The sequence below is a fragment of the Salvelinus fontinalis genome, unplaced genomic scaffold (genome assembly GCF_029448725.1).
Source record: "Salvelinus fontinalis isolate EN_2023a unplaced genomic scaffold, ASM2944872v1 scaffold_0088, whole genome shotgun sequence".
Taxonomy (NCBI): Eukaryota; Metazoa; Chordata; class Actinopteri; order Salmoniformes; family Salmonidae; genus Salvelinus; species Salvelinus fontinalis.
The window spans coordinates 140,626-160,531 of NW_026600297.1; the positions used below are offsets into that span (position 1 = coordinate 140,626).

The window sequence follows — 19,906 nt, forward strand, 5'->3', positions numbered from 1 at the left end:
CCAGACACTTGACACATTTATGAAATTGATAATTCCAGTTACTAATAAACATGCACCCATTAAGACAATGACTGTAAAAAAAAAATTTGCCCTGTGGGTTGGTGAGGAATTGAAAAATGATATGGTAATATATAATAGGCAGAGAGAGGCTGGACTGTGGGCTTACAGGCCTGTTGTAAGTCAGGTCCTCAACAGAAATCAACGTTGCCTATTGGCACAAACTCACTGTTGCTTCACTGACGAGCTGCTGTTTAGTCTCACCAGGTGTGATGGTCGGATTCACGTTTATCGTCGAAGGAAGGAGCGTTACACCGAGGCCTGTACTCTGGAGCTGGATCGATTTGGGGGTGGAGGGTCCATCATGGTCTGGGGCGGTGTGTCACAGCATCATCGGACTGAGTTTGTTGTCATTGCAGGCAATCTCAACACTGTGCGTTACAGGGAAGACATCTGTTATGGGTGTAAGATGGCACAGTGATGCCATCTGTTGGTAAATGTTCATTACTGCAACTCATGTATTTATACCGGGGTGCTTGAGATACGTGGAGGTGATGTGATGTACAGAACAAGGCTGGGTACTCGCATGAATGTCTTTGTCTCGTCATTCAACAATGGTGTCAGAAGAGGGATAACTAACCATGCTTTCCGCAAATTAGAGTAACCTGTTCTGGTTTACCAAACAAATGTTTGTTTGAGTAAAATTTCGCCGGAATTGGCTTGAGCTAGAGTGAGTTTGCTAGTTAGCTTCAGTGTTGTTAGCACTGGTTAGACATGGCAGCGAACATTCCCCCTCCCGCCGTTATGAAGCTCAGCGGGGATTGGAGCACGAACTGGGATACGTTTAGAGGTGAATGGGAGGACTATGCGCTAGCAACGGGACTTCTGGAAAAGGACGATGAGGCAGTGGCTGCCACTTTGAGGACTATAATGGGAACTGAATGCCGACACGTATACAAACACAACCTGAACCTAACAGCAGCTCAGCAAGGTAACGCTATAACTATTCTTCATGCTCTTGAACATTACTTTAAGCCAGCAAAGAACTTCATCTACGAGCGTTATGTTTTCGGTTGTTGCAAACAGGAGGACGGGGAGTCCATTGACAGCTTTGTCACTAGGTTAAGGGAAAAGGCAGCTACATGTGACTATGGTGCTTTAAGAGATGAACAGATCAGAGATAAGATTGTGCTTGGCATAACTGATGAGGGCACCCGCAGACGTTTGCTGAGAGAACGTGACCTGACGCTGGTCTTGGCAGTGGAGACATGCCGTGCAGCAGAGCTTACTGATATACGGATAAGGTCCATGGAGCTAGAAAGGCAACATATGGACAATGTCAATGCAACATTCAGGCAGCCAGTAAAGAAATTCCCCTTTGCCACAGCTAATGCTAATACTACAGCCAACTCTGCAGTAGACAACCCCAATACATGCCGATATTGTGGCATTTCTCATGGACGAGAAAAAGAACACTGCCCAGCCTATGGAAAAATATGCAAATCCTGTGGTACAGCTAATCACTTTGCAAGGGTCTGCATGAAAAGCAAGAGAAAGGAGGGTAAGGTGCACTCCATTGAAACAAACACAGATGAAGGGAACAACAGCACAGACTAGGTATATGCTAGCGAGTGCATAGGGACAGTGAAGGCAACAGGAAAAAAGTTGTTTGTCACTCTGCTACTTAATAATAAACCACAGCAATGCCAGATAGATTCAGGGGCCACATGCAACGTTATGAGCCTTAAAGATAAAAGGAGGCTCGCGCCCAGAGACCATCTCACACAGAGTAGCGCCAAGCTGAAACTGTATTCAGGCCAGTTCATGACCTCTTTAGGCCTGTTTGTGACAGAGTGTTTTACGTGGCCAGAAACACACCCTTGAGTTTGAAATAGTGGAGGCTAGTCAACAGCCATTACTGTCAGGTTCTACATGCGAGCGCATTGGGCTTATTAACTTCACCATCCCAGCTGATCTTAACATTATAGACAAAGTCAAGGCTGGGCCCCTGAGCAAGGAGACACTCCTAAGCAAGTACCATGATGTCTTCAACGCACCGGTGGAGTCAGTTCCCGGGGAAGTCCACTTTGAGTTGGACGCAGCAATCCAGCCTGTCCAGCGTGCACCCCGCAATGTACCAGTGGCCATGAAAGCAGCTACGAAGGCTCAGCTTGACAAATACTGAAGCAGATGGCCACATGATATCCGTCACTGAGCCTACAGACTGGATAAGTAATATGGTTATCATCAAGAAACCAGACAAGCTACGGATATGCATTGATCCTAAACACCTCAACCGGGCTCTGCGACGTTCACATTACATTATGCCCACGTTGGAGGATGTTCTTTACAAGCTCCCAAAGGCCAGAGTCTTCACGCTCGTGGAAGCCAGAGATGCCTTCAGTGCAAGCTCGACGAGCCCAGAAGCTATATGACCACCTTTTGGACACCCTGGGGCAGGAAGAGGTGGTTGAAGCTTCCGTTTGGTGTCTCGGTGGCTCCAGAGGTGTATCAGCGGAAACAGCACAAGCTGTTGATGGGAGTCAGTGGCGTGGAACCCATAGCAGATGACATCCTCTTAGTGGGCTGTGGGGACAGTGATGAGGAGGCAGAATGTGACCATGACACCAAGCTGCTGGCCCTGATGGTCAGATGCAGACAGGTCAAGCTAAGGCTAAGCATAAAAAAGCTTCAGTTTAAAGTGCCAGAGGTCCGCTTTCATGGACACATCTTGTCCTCCACCGGATTGAAGGCGGATCCTGAAAAAGTGAAGGCTGTCTTGGAAATGCCCCACCCATCTGACGTGAAGGGAGTGCAGCGCTTCGTCGGATTCGTCACTTACCTGGCCAAATTCCTACCGCGGCTCTCTGAAGTGTGTGAGCCACTAAGGAGGCTCATGGACAAGGACGCCATCTGGCATTGGCTCCCAAAACATGACGCAGCGGTGAGGGAAATAAAAAAACTGATCACCCAGACACCTGTACTGCGTTACTACAATGTGTCAAAACCTGTCACGATTCAGTGACTCAAGCCAGTATGGACTTGGCTGTTGCCTCATGCAGGAGGGCCAGCCTGTGGCATTCGCCTCTAGGCAATATCGGCACTCACCCTAACAGAGCAGAACTATGCCCAGATAGAGAAGGAGTGCCTCAGCATTGTGTTTGCATGCCAACGCTTCCACCACTACCTGTACGGGCGCGACAATATTACCGCAGAGACAGATCACAAGCCCCTTATTGCTATATTCAGCAAGCCGCTTCTGAATGCCCCAAAACGACTGCAGAGCATGCTACTGGCCCTACAAAACTACAACCTCAAGGTGGTGTATAAGCCAGGGCCAGAGATGTATGTGAGTGAAACGCTCAGCAGGGCTACTGCATCAGGCATTCACACACGCTCCATGCATGAACAACACGCAGTGTGCAGCTTACAAAGAGAGCAAGTGGATGTTGAACACATCAACCAGGCTGACTACCTCAATGTTACGGACCAGCGCCTTATACAAATCAGACAGCACACAGACAGGGACGGACAACTCCAGGCATTGAGGTCTGTGATTCTGATGGGCTGGCCCGACTGCAAGGAAGAAACTGCTTTAGCCGTCAGAGAATATTGGCCAGTCAAAGAGGAGCTCAGTGTTCAAACGGAGTAATATTCAAGTGTCAGAGAGTCGTTATTCCCCGGTCTCTGCGCCATGAGATGTTGGAGCGTGTGCACTCAAGTCACGTAGGAGGTGAGGCCTGTTAGTGACAAGCACATGACACTCTGTATTGGCCAGGAATGCAGAATGAAATCAAAGACTATGTAAGTAAATGCACAATCTGCAATGAATATGCCATTGAGCAACAGAGAGAGAGGATGATGTCCCACGAGCTACCGATGCGCCCCTGGCAGATAGTAAGTCTAGATCTCTTCCAGCACAGTGGCAAAGACTTTCTGCTGGTGGTCGACCATTACTCAGACTTTTGGGAGATTGACCTCCTCCCCGACCTCTCAGCAGAGACAACGATCAAACGCTGCAAGGCTCAGTTTGCCTGCTATGGCCAGCCAGATAGGGTAATTTCAGACAATGGACCCCAATTCTCCGGAGTTGAGTTCCGAAAATTTGCTGCAGGATGGGAATTCGAGCACGTCACTTCATCACCACGATACCCAAAAGCTAATGGGAAGGCGGAGTCCGCAGTAAAAATCGCAAAGAACCTCTGCAAAAAGGCTCTGCGAGAGGGCAAAGATGTCTGGAAAGCAATCCTGCAGTGGCGCAATACACCGACAGAAGGCATGGATAGCAGCCTGGCCCAGCGCCTCATGACACGGCGCTTAAAAGCAGCTCTGCCAGTAGCCAGCACTCTCCTGGAGCCATGTGTGGTGACTGACGTACTGGTGAAGCTACATCACAGAAGACAGGTCTCCAAGTTCATCTACGACAAATCAGCAAAAGACTTACCTGAGCTCAGGGTGGGTGAAACGGTGTTAATGAAGCCACTACCAGGGGACCAGATGGGCCTCTGGAGACTCGGATCCTGTGTACAGAAAGTGGCACCATGCTCCTACTTGGTCAAAGTGAATGGATCACTGTACCGTCGCAACAGAGTTGACCTTCGGATTGCTGAGCCAGCACCTACTCAGAACCCTGATGGTCAAAGGGGTCGCATGACAAAAGACGGAACCCCAGCAAGTCACATGGGGCCTGAGGCACTGGGCGAAGAGCCAGGTGATTACAGGTCGGCTGCTCCCTCGCCCATCAATACTCCCCTTAGACAGTCAGGTGACACGCCTGTGCGGGAACCCGCAGTCCTCGCAGACAAGCCCCCTGTCTTTTCACGCTACGGGCTTTTGTCTCAGCCACCAAAAAGACTTAATCTGTAGGTTTCCCATCAGGGTTGACAGAAAGAGATAAAAAAAAGTAAAGAGACTATCAAAATGTGTTAACCTGTTGGGGATGGGGGCGCTGTTTAGACTATTTATGCTAATGTGGCTAATTTTTTAAACGGCTTCCCACAAAATCCTTGATCGTACAATATGCATATTATTATTATTATTGGATAGAAAACAGTCTATAGTTTCTATAGGAGTTGAAATTTTGTCTCTAAGTGGAACAGAGCCCGTTCTACAGCAATTTCCCTGACATGGAGTCAGATTTGAGAAATGTTGGGCACTTTTCTGAAGTCAGTTAAAAGGGCACTGTCGTTGCTATGACTATACGGACACTTCTTACGTCTTCCCCTGGATGCCTTTACGTGATGACGATTCCAACGGGCTCGATTGCTCGTTCACAGGCCCTACAAATGAAAAAAACCTTTAGCTAGCAAGTCTTTTCTTGCTGCGTAACGCGCGTGGAAGACACCGACCCTCTCCTGTTCCAAGCGTTAGTTTAGCCTGTTATATTTCTCCGGTCATCTTTTCACTCGTTATAGGAGTTACAAACATCACAAAGTAGTTAATTTAAAGCGTTTTATAGCAATTTATATCCGTTTAGTGCGATTTTGGGACATTTATTTTTGCAACGATGTGAAAAGTTGGGCACGCTTTTCAGTTCATCCCGAACGTAGTTGACATTTCCACATGGCAAGAGGACAGCTTTCCACCAAAAGACGATTTCTCCCAAGAAAGGATCCTTTGCCCAAGATACTGATGGAAGAACAGCTCAAGGTAGGACATTTTTATTATGATAAATCGTGTTTCTGTCGAAACATTTTAGTGGCTTAGGACGCCATGTTTTTTGACGTAGCTTCGCTTGGCGCAAACTGTATTGAAAAGTAAGGATAAATTAAAAAATGTAATAACGCAATTGTATTAAGAATTAAATTGTCTATCAATCCCTGTCCACCCTATATTTTTTAGTCACGTTTATGAGTATTTATGTATAAGAGTAGATCACTGTCTAAGTGGCGCAAGGACAAATTCTGACCAGCCGAGTTACATTTCACATTGTCTAACCATGATTTTGGTGGCTAAATATAAACATTTTCGATCAAACTGTATATGCATGTTGTAATGTGATGTTACAGGAGTGTCATCGGAAGAATTCTGAGAAGGTTAGTGAAAAAATTAATATCTTTTGGCGATGTTGACTTTTATCGCTCACTTTGGCTAGAATCAATGCTGGGCTGCTAATTGCTATGTGCTAAGCTAATATAACGATTTATTGTGTTTTCGCTGTAAGACACTTAGAAAATCTGAAATATTGTCTGTATTCACAGGATCTGTGTCTTTCGATTCGTGTATGCTGTGTATTTTTACGAAATGTTTGATGATTAGTAGTTAGGTAAACACGTTGCTCATTGTAATTATTCTAGTCCATTTGTGATGGTGGGTGCAATTGTAAACTATGCCATATACCTGAAATATGCACTTTTTTCTAACAAAACCTATCCCATACCATAAATATGTTATCAGACTGTCATCTAATGAGTTTTTTTGTTGGTTAGGGGCTATAAATATCTTAGTTTAGCCGAATTGGTGATGGCTACTGGTGTTGGTGGACAAATAAAAGATGGTGGATTATGCTAATGTGTTTTTAGGTAATAGATGTACATCTTTACATATTGTGTCTTCCCTGTAAAACATTTTAAAAATCGGAAATGTTGACTGGATTCATAAGATCTGTGTCTTTCATTAGCTGTATTGGACTTTAATGTGTGAAAGTTAAATATTTTAAAAAAATATTTTTTTTGAATTTCGCGGCACTGGTTTTTCAGTGGGGGGGGGGGGGGGTGCCGCTAGCGCCACGCTGATCCTAGACAGGTTAAGTTGTTAACTGATAAAAAATAAAAATACTAAACTGTTCATGTTGGAAATTATTACTAGGTTTGTTTTGTTAGTGTGTCAAATCGGAGGGTCTGTTGTCCTGACTTCTGGCAGTCTCTATGGGGGTGCCACAGGGTTCAATTCTTGGACCGACTCTCTTCTCTGTATACATCAATGATGTCGCTCTTGCTGCTGGTGAGTCTCTGATCCACCTCTACGCAGACGACACTATTCTGTATACTTCTGGCCCTTCTTTTGACACTGTGTTAACAACCCTCCAGGCGAGCTTCAAAGCCATACAACTCTCCTTCCGTGGCCTCCAATTGCTCTTAAATACAAGTAAAACTAAATGCATGCTCTTCAACCGATCGGTGCCTGCACCTGCCCGCCTGTCCAACATTACTACTCTGGACGGCTCTGACTTAGAATACGTGGACAACTACAAATACCTAGGTGTCTGGTTAGACTGTAAACTCTCCTTCCAGACTCACATCAAACATCTCCAATCCAAAGTTAAATCTAGAATTGGCTTCCTATTCCGCAACAAAGCATCCTTCACTCATGCTGCCAAACATACCCTTGTAAAACTGACCATCCTACCAATCCTCGACTTCGGTGATGTCATTTACAAAATAGCCTCCAAAACCCTACTCAATAAATTGGATGCAGTCTATCACAGTGCCATCCGTTTTGTCACCAAAGCCCCATATACTACCCACCACTGCGACCTGTACATTCTCGTTGGCTGGCCCTCGCTTCATACTCGTCGCCAAACCCACTGGCTCCAGGTCATCTACAAAACCCTGCTAGGTAAAGTCTCCCCTTATCTCAGCTCTCTGGTCACCATAGCAGCACCTACCTGTAGCACGCGCTCCAGCAGGTATATCTCTCTGGTCACCCCCAAAACCAATTCTTCCTTTGGCCGCCTCTCCTTCCAGTTCTCTGCTGCCAATGACTGGAACGAACTACAAAAATCTCTGAAACTGGAAACACTTATCTCCCTCACTAGCTTTAAGCACCAGCTGTCAGAGCAGCTCATAGATTACTGCACCTGTACATAGCCCATCTATAATTTAGCCCAAACAACTACCTCTTTACCTCCTGTATTTATTTATTTTGCTCCTTTGCACCCCATTATTTCTATCTCTACTTTGCACCTTCTTCCACTGCAAACCAACCATTCCAGTGTTTTTCTTTACTTGCTATATTGTATTTACTTCGCCACCATGGCATTTTTTAATATTTTTATTTATATATATATTTTATTTGCCTTCACCTCCCTTATCTCACCTCACTTGCTCACATTGTATATAGACTTATTTTTCACTGTATTATTGACTGTATGTTTGTTTTACTCCATGTGTAACTATGTGTTGTTGTATGTGTCGAACTGCTTTGCTTTATCTTGGCCAGGTCGCAATTGTAAATGAGAAGGTGTTCTCAATTTGCCTACCTGGTTAAATAAAGGTGAAATAAATAAAAAATAGTGAATTGACTGTCCTATTTTATTAAAGGGAAGATGTTATGGGTGTAAGATGGCACGGTGATGCCATCTGTTGGTAAATGTTCATTACTGCAGCTCATGTATTTATACCGGGGTGCTTGAGATACCTGGAGGTGATGTGATGTACAGAACAAAGCTGGTTACTCGCAAGAATGTCTCTGTCTCGTCATTCAACATTCAAACAACATCCTCCTCCCTCATGTGGTACCCTTCCTGCAGGCTCATCCTGACATGACCCTCCAGCATGACAATGCCACCAGCCATTCTGCTCGTTCTGTGCGTGATGTCCTGCCTTGGTGGAAGAGTGGGGTAACATCTCACAGCAAGAACTGGCAAATCTGGTGCAGTTCATGAGGAGATGCAATGCAGTACTTAATGCAGCTGGTGGCCACACCAGATACTGACTGTTACTTTTGATTTTGACCCCCTCTTTGTTCAGGGACACATTATTCAATTTTTGTTAGTCACATGTCTGTGGAACTTGTTTAGTTTATGTCTCCGTTGTTGAATCTTATGTTCATACAAATATTTACACATGTTAAGTTTGCTGAAAATAGAAAATAAACGCAGTTGACATTGAGAGGACATTTCTTTTTTGCTTAGTTAATATCTTTTTTTACTTCCACGTTCACTTGCTTAGCTAGCTAGTTTAGCTCACTCAAACAGAGAGGGATGCTATGTTAGCTAGCTGGCTATATACTATCCAACACTTGAACTCTTCCAAGTCAAGGTAAGCCTTTGGTTTTATAAATGTATTGCCACCCACCGATGTAACTGCTATACTGCTTCCCGTACAGTGTACTGCATGATTGTAGCGGGTATACTAACGCGTTAGTTCTAGTAGCTATGTTTACTATGACGTTAATATGGTGAAAAGGATGTAGGCTGTGTGTAGCGGTTATGGTATGAAAATTTGGCTTGGAAAGGTGTTTTTTGCCTGGTCAGAATGCTGTTGTAGACAGCTGTTGCATTGTGCACGGAAGTCCACATGCAAAGGAAAAGGGTGAGAGAAGAGTGTGGATGTGAGAAGGAATTATGCTGTATATACAACGAGGAAAAGTATTAAGGTATATATGTGGCTGCTAGTTTTGTGTTTGATCAGGGGTGTATTTATTCTGTAGATTTTGTTGCAAAACTTTTAAACGGAAGCAAACAGAATGAAATGTGGATAAACATACCAGACTTTTTTTCAAAATAAACTTCTTTGCAACTGTTGGACTAATGATTACACCCTAGATCACCTAGATGCAGGCAAGAGTGTGCAAGTTGGTATTGAATGTGTCACTGTCTGTCACCTTGATGAGTGAAATTTCTCTCGACCTGCGCTAGGTTGTATCAACCTGATGATGGGTATAGGGACAATCATTTAGTAGCATGATATAGTAGCCTAAATCTATCGCTGTTACATTGAACTGGGTGAATATGAATGACAGTCATCCAATATGCTGTAATAGAAATAAGGCCATGCTCATAAAAAAAAGAAAGAATCGTTCTCCCTCATCTTAAACAGCACTTTTTTTTTTTTAAATAAACAATTATGACAAAATGTGGGCTTAAAATTAAGTTTAGTCATTCATCTAATTATTATTATTTATTTTTTTACAGGACACACGTGCCCTTGTGCCCCCTATGAGCATGACTCCTCTGGTTATTGGTGCCGGTTTGGAGAAGAGTTATGCTCAGACGGTTTCTATACAGATATCCACACATTAAACAATTCAGATGGACGGACAAAGAGTTACAGATTATAGATACGCCTTCAGTAACAGGATTTGTCGTTAACAAGTATTCTAAAAAAATGGCACCAGTTATTTCCAGGCTCCGCATTGTAGCCTTCTAGAACGCCCATGAGCTGTGTCGCATATAGGGCTATAAGTATTTGAAGTATCCATTTACCTCTAAGAATTCAACGCACTTGGTAATTACCTAGTACAGATCTTGGATAGTTGGGTAGTGAAGCTCACCAGAAAATGCAGGTTCTCCTTCAACTGGTTCACCTACAACTTATCAACTTGCCTTTCTATGTGTCATTTTTTAAAAGGCTAATAACTCAGATTCATTATATAATGTTAATTAGCATAAGAAGTTCATAGATACTTATGACAAGTCTTATGATGCATTTCAAAGGGTCATAATGCATTACATCTGAATGCCTTCCCAACATTTAATTCACAATCAAATCCTGTACAGGTAGTTTATTTAGAAAAAAGTGCTCCAATGAAAACTGATCAGGGAAACATCTAAATCATCTTTCCCAACATAGTCTCTCGCACAGTGAGAAAGCGTGTACATCAAATTTTAACACAGTGATGTTCTTGAAGTCTCAGATACCGAGCTCTGGCTACCGCCAGTGAGACTGTCACAGTTGTGTCCCTCTTGGCACTCATGCTTCAAACAGGAAGGTTCCGGCAGATGACAGAGATGCGGCGATGGCGGGGCACTCTCTGTCCAGAGAAAATAGACTCATCATCTTTAAGGATCTCATGGGTGAACTTATATCTGGCCTGGTCCCTGGAAGGATGCATGAAAACAATGTCATCAGTCATTCACCACACAAGCACAATGTGTGAAATGCCAGGAGCTGTATCAAGTGTTTCAGAGTATGAGTGCCGATTTAGGATCAGTTTAGCCTTTAAGATCACAAGAATACATGGACCAGTTTAGCCTTTAAGATCATAATGAATATATGGACCAGTGTTGGTCAATTCCAACTTAATTTGAAATTCCAATGAATTCACTCATGAAGTAGATAATTTACTGTACGTTGAATTCAATTTGAATGTCAACAACCTTCAAGTTATGGAATTAAATTGGAATTAGACTGTTGGAATTGTGAAAAAAAGTAATCTTTGGAATTTAATTGTAATTCAATATTTGTAAAATTCCCAGTTAATGGAATTAATGTACATAGTATAAAAAAAATTGACTGCTTTTTTTTTAATATACTGTTGAAGTCGGAAGTTTACATACCTTAGCCAAATACATTTAAACTCAGTTTTTCACAATTCCTGACATTTAATCCCAGTAAAAATTCCCTGTTTTAGGTCAGTTAGGATCACCACTTTATTTTAAGAATGTGAAAAGTCAGAATAAAAAGAGAGAGAATTATTTATTTTGGCTTTTATTTCCATCATCATATTCCCAGTGGGTCAGAAGTTTACATACACTCAATTAGTATTTGGTAGCATTGCCTTTAAATTGTTTAACTTGGGTCAAACGTTTCGGGTAGCCTTCCACAATAAGTTGGGTGAATTTTGGCCCATTCCTCCTGACAGAGCTGGTGCAACTGAGTCAGATGGCCACTCCAATACCTTGACTTTGTTGTCCTTAAGCCATTTTGCCACAACTTTGGAAGTATGCTTGGGGTCATTGTCCATTTGGAAGACCCATTTGTGACCAAGCTTTAACTTCCTGACTGATGTCTTGAGATGCTGCTTCAATATATCCACATAATTTTCCTACCTCATGATGCCATCTATTTTGTGAAGTGCACCAGTCCCTCCTGCAGCAAAGCACCCCCACAACATGATGCTGCCACCCCGTGCTTGACGATTGGGATGGTGTTCATCGGCTTGCAAGCCTCCCCCTTTTTCCTCCAAACATAACGATGGTCATTATGGCCAAACAGTTCTATTTTTGTATCATCAGACCAGAGGACATTTCTCCAACGAGTACGATCTTTGCCCCCATGTGCAGTTGCAAACCTTAGTCTGGCTTTTTTATAGAGGTTTTGGAGCAGTGGCTTCTTCCTTGCTGAGCGGCTTTCAAGTTATGTCAATATAGGCCTTGTTTCACTATGGATATAGATACTTTCGTATCTCTTTCCTCCAGCATTTTCACAGGGTCCTTTGCTGTTGTTCTGGGATTGATTTGCACTTTTCGCAGCAAAGTACGTTCATCTCTTGGAGACAGAACACGTCTGTGTGGTCCCATGGTGTTTATACTTGCGTACTATTGTTTGTACAGATGAACGTGGCATCTTCAGGCGTTTGGAAATTGCTCCCAAGGATGAACCAGACTTGTGGAGGTCAAATTTATTTTGGATGTCTTGGCTGATTTCCCCATGATGTCAAGCAAAGAGGCACTGAGTTTGAAGCTAGGTTTTGAAATACATCCACAGGTACACCTCCAATTGACTCAAATTATGTCAATTAACCAATCAGAAGCTTCTAAAGCCATGACATCATTTTCTGAAATTTTCTAAGCTGTTTAAAGGCACAGTCAACTTAGTGTATGTAAACTTCTGATCCACTGGAATTGTGATACAGTGAATTACAAGTGAAATAATCTGTCCGTAAACAATTGTTGGAAAAATTACTTGTGTCACACACAAAGTAGATGTCCTAACCTACTTGCCAAAACTATAGTTTGTTGACAAGAAATTTGTGGAGTGGGTATATGTTTTATTGATTCCAACCTAAGTGTATGTTAACTTCCGACTTCAACTGTAAATCATTTAAACTACTAGGCTACCTGAACAGTGACATGGCCATGGGGAATTTAATGATCTCAAGTCAAATACTTACCTGGAATTTGATATTAAATGAATGGAATATAGAGGGAGAGAATTGAAATACTGTAGAATTGAATTTGTGGAATTAACCCCAACACGGACAGGGGAGGACCGGATCCTAGATTAGCACTCCCACTCTGAGATGTGTGATAGTTGAAGCATAAGACCCCAGGTCATCTGACCTGGCGAACCTCTGGGCCCTCATAAGGATAGTTATAGGCTATAGGAGGCGTTCAGTCAGTGTACCAACATGGAGGTAACATAGAACAATTAAGTAAACCACTTCATGTTCTTGTTCTCCACAGGAGATACTGTGGGTTTGTTTAGTGCAGACTCTCATTAGGGTATTTACTCAGTTGCTCTTTCCCATGTCAAATAAATCCATAGAATCGTTTTGAGTAGTAAAAACCTACCGTAGGCCTACCAGGTAGGCCTATCAACTGATTATTTCACTTGTAATTCACTGTATCACAATTCCAGTGGATCAGAAGTTTACATACACTAAGTTGACTGTGCCTTTAGTGTATGCGCAAGTGGTTGTTTGTAAACAATGAAAGACAGAATGTTGCTATGGCAGGTCTTATTGGGTCCTTACCTGAGTATGTAGAGAGAGCGACGGGGCAGAAACAAGTTCATCCATTCAGCAGGTTCATCCTCCCTCACCAAGCGCATCACACTGTCTGACAACAAACTCAGCCCTGCTATAGTGCTGCCACAGAACTGACAGAGGAGAGGAAGGGAAAGAAAGGGTCAGGGAGACAGTGAAAGAGAAAGGCAGGATGAAAGATTTTAAAAAACAGGGGTGAGGGGGGATGAGAGAATGACCGAGTTCCAAACAGCATTGTAAAAGAAATATCACTTTTGCCAAAAAAGTATTCACATTGTGCCCAATCAATAATCATGCACACAGAACACCATGTTCCAAATGTATCTTGCCTTTCATCTCAGGTTAATATGAGAGCCGTCTACCTACCTTGACACTGTCGATGTGTGGTTTGATGTATCCAGCCTTGTCCAGGTCCAGGACATGCACAGGGCCTAGGAGAGGGCTGCCCTCAGAGAAAGCCACAGCTCGGAGGCGATCCATCACCCCCTCACACACCTCTCCCCACTGAGCACGCTCTGTCTCCCGGTAACCATGAATCGCCTGGTGAGCACAATGTTGAAAGAATGAATGAAACAATGTAATTAAATGTTGGTAGGGGCCTCAAGGGAGTGATCATTGTCAACAGGGGTGGGATTGTGGAGGGGGACTGGGTTCCAGGAGTGAAATTATTTGGATAATTTACATTGATTTCAAGGATTTTACATAATCGGAGAGTGATTTTATTTTCCAATTTTCATCTCTGATTGCCAACAAACACTGTTCTGGGCTTGGTTTCCCAAAAGCATTTTAAGGCTAAGTTCATCGCTAGAACATTTGTGGGAGCATCATTAAATCTCAGAGCTGTTCCCCAAAACCATCGTCACTAAAGTTGCAATTGAAAATGCGCGTCATTTACCGACTGCCTCAGACCCCTCGTAGATCAGCTAAGTGCGTCGTTGGAAGATTTTTCGCCCTCTCGGCGTCAAACATAGAATCAAGCTGTTTATCCGTCTCGCTGTGAACGCCGATTACTTCGGAACGAAGTTGACTACAAATACAAAGTTGCCAATTTCTTTGCAGCTGTTTCAAACAAGCAAAGGATAAAAATATGCTTCAAATAAAAACCGAGATGACTGCATTAATAGGCTACAGTAGGATATAGGCTACAAAGGCCAGTGGAGGCTTCTCAGAGGAGGACCATCCTGCTCAGTGAATTTCATAAAAATACAAATAGTGAAACATTAAAAAAGTGATCCTTTTTAGATAAAACTATACTAAATATACCCACGTCACCAAATAATTGATTAAAACCCACTGCTTTACAATGAAGGTCTACAGTAGCCTCAACAGCACTCTGTAGGGTACCATGGTGTAGCCAAAGGACAGCTAGTTTCCGTCCTCCTCTGGGTACATTGACTTCAATATAAACCGAGGAGGCTCATGGTTCTCACCCCGTCCTTAGAATTACACAGTAATTATGACAACCTCCAGAGGACATCCTCCAACCTATCAGAGAACTTGCAGCATGAACTGACATGTTGTCAACCCAATCAAAGAATCAGATAATTAATCTTGTACTGAAAGCATAAACTCCAGCTAGCTATCACAGCAGTGCATAAAATGTGGTGGGTAGTTGACTCAGAGAAAGAAAGCAACAGTTGAACAGTTTTGAATAAATACATTAGTTTAAAAATGAAGAGAGAGCTAGCTATCCTTGATATTTTTTTCACTTTCACTTAGCTAGCTAGTTTAGCCTACTCAAAACACCCAGCTCAGACAGAGAGGGATGCTATGTTAGATAGCTTGCTATGGCTATTCAAAACTGTATGATTGTAATGGCTTTACTAACGCGTTAGTTCTCGTAGCTATGTTGACTATGACGTTAGCTAATATGGTGACAACGATGTAGGCTGAGTGTAGCGGTTAGCAGTTATGATATGAAGGTTTGGCTTAAGTTTTTTTTGCCTGGTCAGACAGCTGATTTGTTGTGCACTGAAGTCCACAAGGGAAAAGGTAAGAGGAGGAGAAGGTGTAGAAGTGAGAAGGAATTATACAAAAGCAAAGTGATCACGCTGTTTGTATGTAGCTGCGATCAAAGTGAACCGGGATCAGGGGTGTATTCATTAAAACACTTTTCTTAAATGGGAGCAAAAGGAACTGGGATGAACATACCTGAATTTGTCCAAAATAAACATTTTGTTTGCAACTGTTGAACTAATGATTACACCCTAGATCAGCTAGATGCAGGCCAGAGTATGCAAGGCAGTATTGAATGTGTCATTGTCTGTCACCTTGCCTACTAAAATTTATCTCGAGCTGTGCACCTACGTTTTCAACTTTCATTCAGAGAATAGATTGTAGCAACCTCATCATGGGTATAGGGAAAATCATGTAGTAGCCTAAACCTATGAATGTTATTTTGAGCTGGGTGAATGGAATATTAATGACAGTCATCTAATATGTTGTAATAGAAATAAGGCCATGCTCATCATAAAAATAATCAACCTCCCTCATAAAACAGCACCGACCACCACTGACATAGGCATAAATATTTTATTCATGTTGAAATCTATTTTATTTTCAGTACATTGAGTTCTATGTTACTAATTGTAGGCTACACTGTCTGTTATTTTTGCCTCAATATATACTGAACAAAAATATAAAACGTAACATGCAACAATTTCAAAGATTTCCGACGTTGGAGGCAGCTTATGGTAGAGAAATGAGCATTAAATTATTTGGCAACAGCTCTGGTGGACATTCCTGCAGTCAGCATGCCAATTACACTCCCAATCAAAATTTGAGATGCCTGTGGCATTGTGTTGTGTGACAAAACTGCACTTTTTCAAAGTGCACCTATGTAATGATCATGTTGTTTAATCAGCATCTTGATATGCCACAACTGTCAGGAGGATATATTCAACTGAGACTGCTCAACTGAGACTGCTCTTCTCTGTATCACGGAGGCGCTCCGCACTGCTAAAGCTAACTCTCTCTCCTCTGCTCTCATCCTTCTAGACCTATCGGCTGCCTTCGATACTGTGAACCATCAGATCCTCCTCTCCACCCTCTCCGAGTTGGGCATCTCCGGCGCGGCCCACGCTTGGATTGCGTCCTACCTGACAGGTCGCTCCTACCAGGTGGCGTGGCGAGAATCTGTCTCCTCACCACGTCCTCTCACCACTGGTGTCCCCCAGGGCTCTGTTCTAGGCCCTCTCCTATTCTCGCTATACACCAAGTCACTTGGCTCTGTCATAACCTCACATGGTCTCTCCTATCATTGCTATGCAGACGACACACAATTTCTCCTTTCCCCCTTCTGATGACCAGGTGGCGAATCGCATCTCTGCATGTCTGGCAGACATATCAGTGTGGATGACGGATCACCACCTCAAGCTGAACCTCGGCAAGACGGAGCTGCTCTTCCTCCCGGGGAAGGACTGCCCGTTCCATGATCTCGCCATCACGGTTGACAACTCCATTGTGTCCTCCTCCCAGAGCGCTAAGAACCTTGGCGTGATCCTGGACAACACCCTGTCGTTCTCAACTAACATCAAGGCGGTGGCCCGTTCCTGTAGGTTCATGCTCTACAACATCCGCAGAGTACGACCCTGCCTCACACAGGAAGCGGCGCAGGTCCTAATCCAGGCACTTGTCATCTCCCGTCTGGATTACTGCAACTCGCTGTTGGCTGGGCTCCCTGCCTGAGCCATTAAACCCCTACAACTCATCCAGAACGCCGCAACCCGTCTGGTGTTCAACCTTCCCAAGTTCTCTCACGTCACCCCGCTCCTCCGCTCTCTCCACTGGCTTCTAGTTGAAGCTCGCATCCGCTACAAGACCATGGTGCTTGCCTACGGAGCTGTGAGGGGAACGGCACCTCAGTACCTTCAGGCTCTGATCAGGCCCTACACCCAAATAAGGGCACTGCATCCACCTCTGGCCTGCTCGCCTCCCTACCACTGAGGAAGTACAGTTCCCGCTCAGCCCAGTCAAAACTGTTCGCTGCTCTGGCACCCCAATGGTGGAACAAACTCCCTCACGACGCCAGGACAGCGGAGTCAATCACCACCTTCCGGAGACACCTGAAACCCCACCTCTTTAAGGAATACCTAGGATAGGATAAAGCAATCCTTATTACCCCCCCCCCCCCCCCCCCTTAAAAGATTTAGATGCACTATTGTAAAGTGGCTGTTCCACTGGGTGTCATAAGGTGAATGCACCAATTTGTAAGTCGCTCTGGATAAGAGCGTCTGCTAAATGACTTAAATGTAAATGTAAATGTATATTATCTTGGCAAATAAATGCTCACTAACAGTGATGTAAACAAATTTTTGCACAAACATTTTGAGAAGCTTTTTTGTGCGTTTGTAACATTTCTAGGAATTTATATTTCAGCTTATGTAACATGGGACCAGCACTTTACAGGTTGGGTTTATATACTTGTTCAGTGTTTTTCATGATGTGTAACATGTGCAATGATGTGCCAAATCTGTGATTTAGTGCATAAATATTGGGTAAGTATTAGAATAAGCAGCGTCAATATTTGCCATATAGGCCTAGGTGATAATATTGTAATGAAACAGGCAAGGAGCAGGTCTCGAACCCTCGACCTTCTAGCCCGAAGTCCAGCGCGCTATCGACTGTGCCGCAAAAGCATGCTCGTGCGGCTGGGTCAATTTCTGCGCTTATAAACCTAAGGTCATTACAATATTTATCTGCAGCTAATCAGTATTGTGGAATAATTCTAAAGTAAAGGTGAAAATTGAATAAAGAAAGCTGATTCGAGATCACCGCTAGCTTTTTTATCTCAAACATATCAGTATCAACAAACGATCCAACGATGCACTTGGCAAACGTTCTTTCTGCATGGTGTTTTGGGAAACGTATGTTACATCTTCCGCCGATACATCGTTAAAACACGCATAAGCATAAATTGCATTGTTATTGGGAAACCGGGAACTGACTGTTCAATCTAAATTAAGATATATTCAACTTGTAATGTATGATGACGATAATTAATAGCCTAAAAATTCAAATATGAGACTTTACAGCATCTAGTATAATATGGATATTTATGTTATTGCTGCCGCTGTTTTTTTCTCTGCATGTTTATCGGTGAAATATAAGACTACAAAGCATTTGCATGATGCCAATAGGGGAATTAATCAAAAGAGCTCCTCCGTACATACTGTAGCAGCCCCTCTGAGTGTCGGCTGGAGCTGAGGACGTGCAGCAGCTTTATCTAACTAACGTTAACGTGAGTGTGAGTTTGGCACTTCTTTGTAGTCAACAAGCAAGGTCTATTTACAACTTACATCGTCCCAGTGGTCGAACTCGTATCGTTTCTTCCTCAGCCCAGGCTCGAGTTCTTTCATGAGAGCACCCTCCTCTTCCTCACTTATGAACTCCGTCCTCACCTCCACCTGACCGCGAAGGCTCTGGACCAACTCCCCGGTCGAACCGCAGACTAGTTGGTCATTTCTGAACTGCAGGCCGCTGTTCGTAGCAGCTCCGGAGCAACTCGCTGCCGAACTTAGACATGATGTGGGAGTGTACAGCGGCCGTTTATGAATACGTCTGGCAACTGTAATCAGCAGTCTCATGCTTCATTAAATAAAATGATTTATGTAGACTGTCAAATTTGCTAAATTAAGCTATGCTTTGTTGTCTGGTGGCACAGAAGTCAGGTCACGAAGAAGAGCGACATTTTGAAAACGCACTGCATTGTGGGAGTTGTATTGTCGTCACACTTCATTAAATAAAAAAAGCCTGCCTAGGCCTAAAATAACACGCTATTAACCTTTTCACTGAAATTACAACAGGATTCTGTGTTATCCATGTCAAATGCATAAATGCTACGTAAATAAGGAATGTATAAGTCTTTTTAAATCAAATAGATTGTCTTACAAGAACGGTACTTTACTAAGCCTAATGCTGTGAGCTCTTTTATTGTATTTAGGTGTTGTCTTTTTCTCACTAGGCTATGCCTATGCTATCTTTATAGGTCATGCTAGAGCTATACAGTTAGAGGCTATGGAAATATGTAAATATGTCATTACTTTCCATATCTACATATGGAAATATGTCATTACTTTCCATATCTACATATTGACATATCTACTAACTCTCTCTCCTCTGCTCTCATCCTTCTAGACCTATCGGCTGCCTTTGATACTGTGAACCATCAGATCCTCCTCTCCACCCTCTCCGAGTTGGGCATCTCCGGCGCGGCCCACGCTTGGATTGCGTCCTACCTGACGGGTCGCTCCTACCAGGTGGCGTGGCGAGAATCTGTCTCCTCACCACGTGCTCTCACCACTGGTGTCCCCCAGGGCTCTGTTCTAGGCCCTCTCCTATTCTCGCTATACACCAAGTCACTTGGCTCTTTCATAACCTCACATGGTCTCTCCTATCATTGCTATGCAGATGACACACAATTAATCTTCTTCTTTCCCCCTTCTGATAACCAGGTGGCGAATCGCATCTCTGAATGTCTGGCAGACATATCAATGTGGACGGATCACCACCTCAAGCTGAACCTCGGCAAGACGGAGCT

The 19,906-nt window shown here is 43.4% G+C and overlaps 1 protein-coding gene across 1 annotated transcript; it reads right to left on the reverse strand.

Moving 5' to 3' along the window:
• Positions 1-10,398: 10,398 nt before the first annotated feature.
• Positions 10,399-19,077, reverse strand: LOC129843014 (alpha-ketoglutarate-dependent dioxygenase alkB homolog 7, mitochondrial-like). Its single transcript, XM_055911739.1, has 4 exons — positions 18,666-19,077; positions 13,735-13,908; positions 13,357-13,481; positions 10,399-10,759 (listed from the first exon to the last, which is right to left on the reverse strand). The coding sequence occupies exons 1-4, from the start codon at positions 18,951-18,953 to the stop codon at positions 10,639-10,641; spliced, it is 708 nt and encodes a 235-aa protein (XP_055767714.1). The 5' UTR covers positions 18,954-19,077; the 3' UTR covers positions 10,399-10,638.
• Between the last annotated feature and the right edge of the window lie 829 nt (positions 19,078-19,906).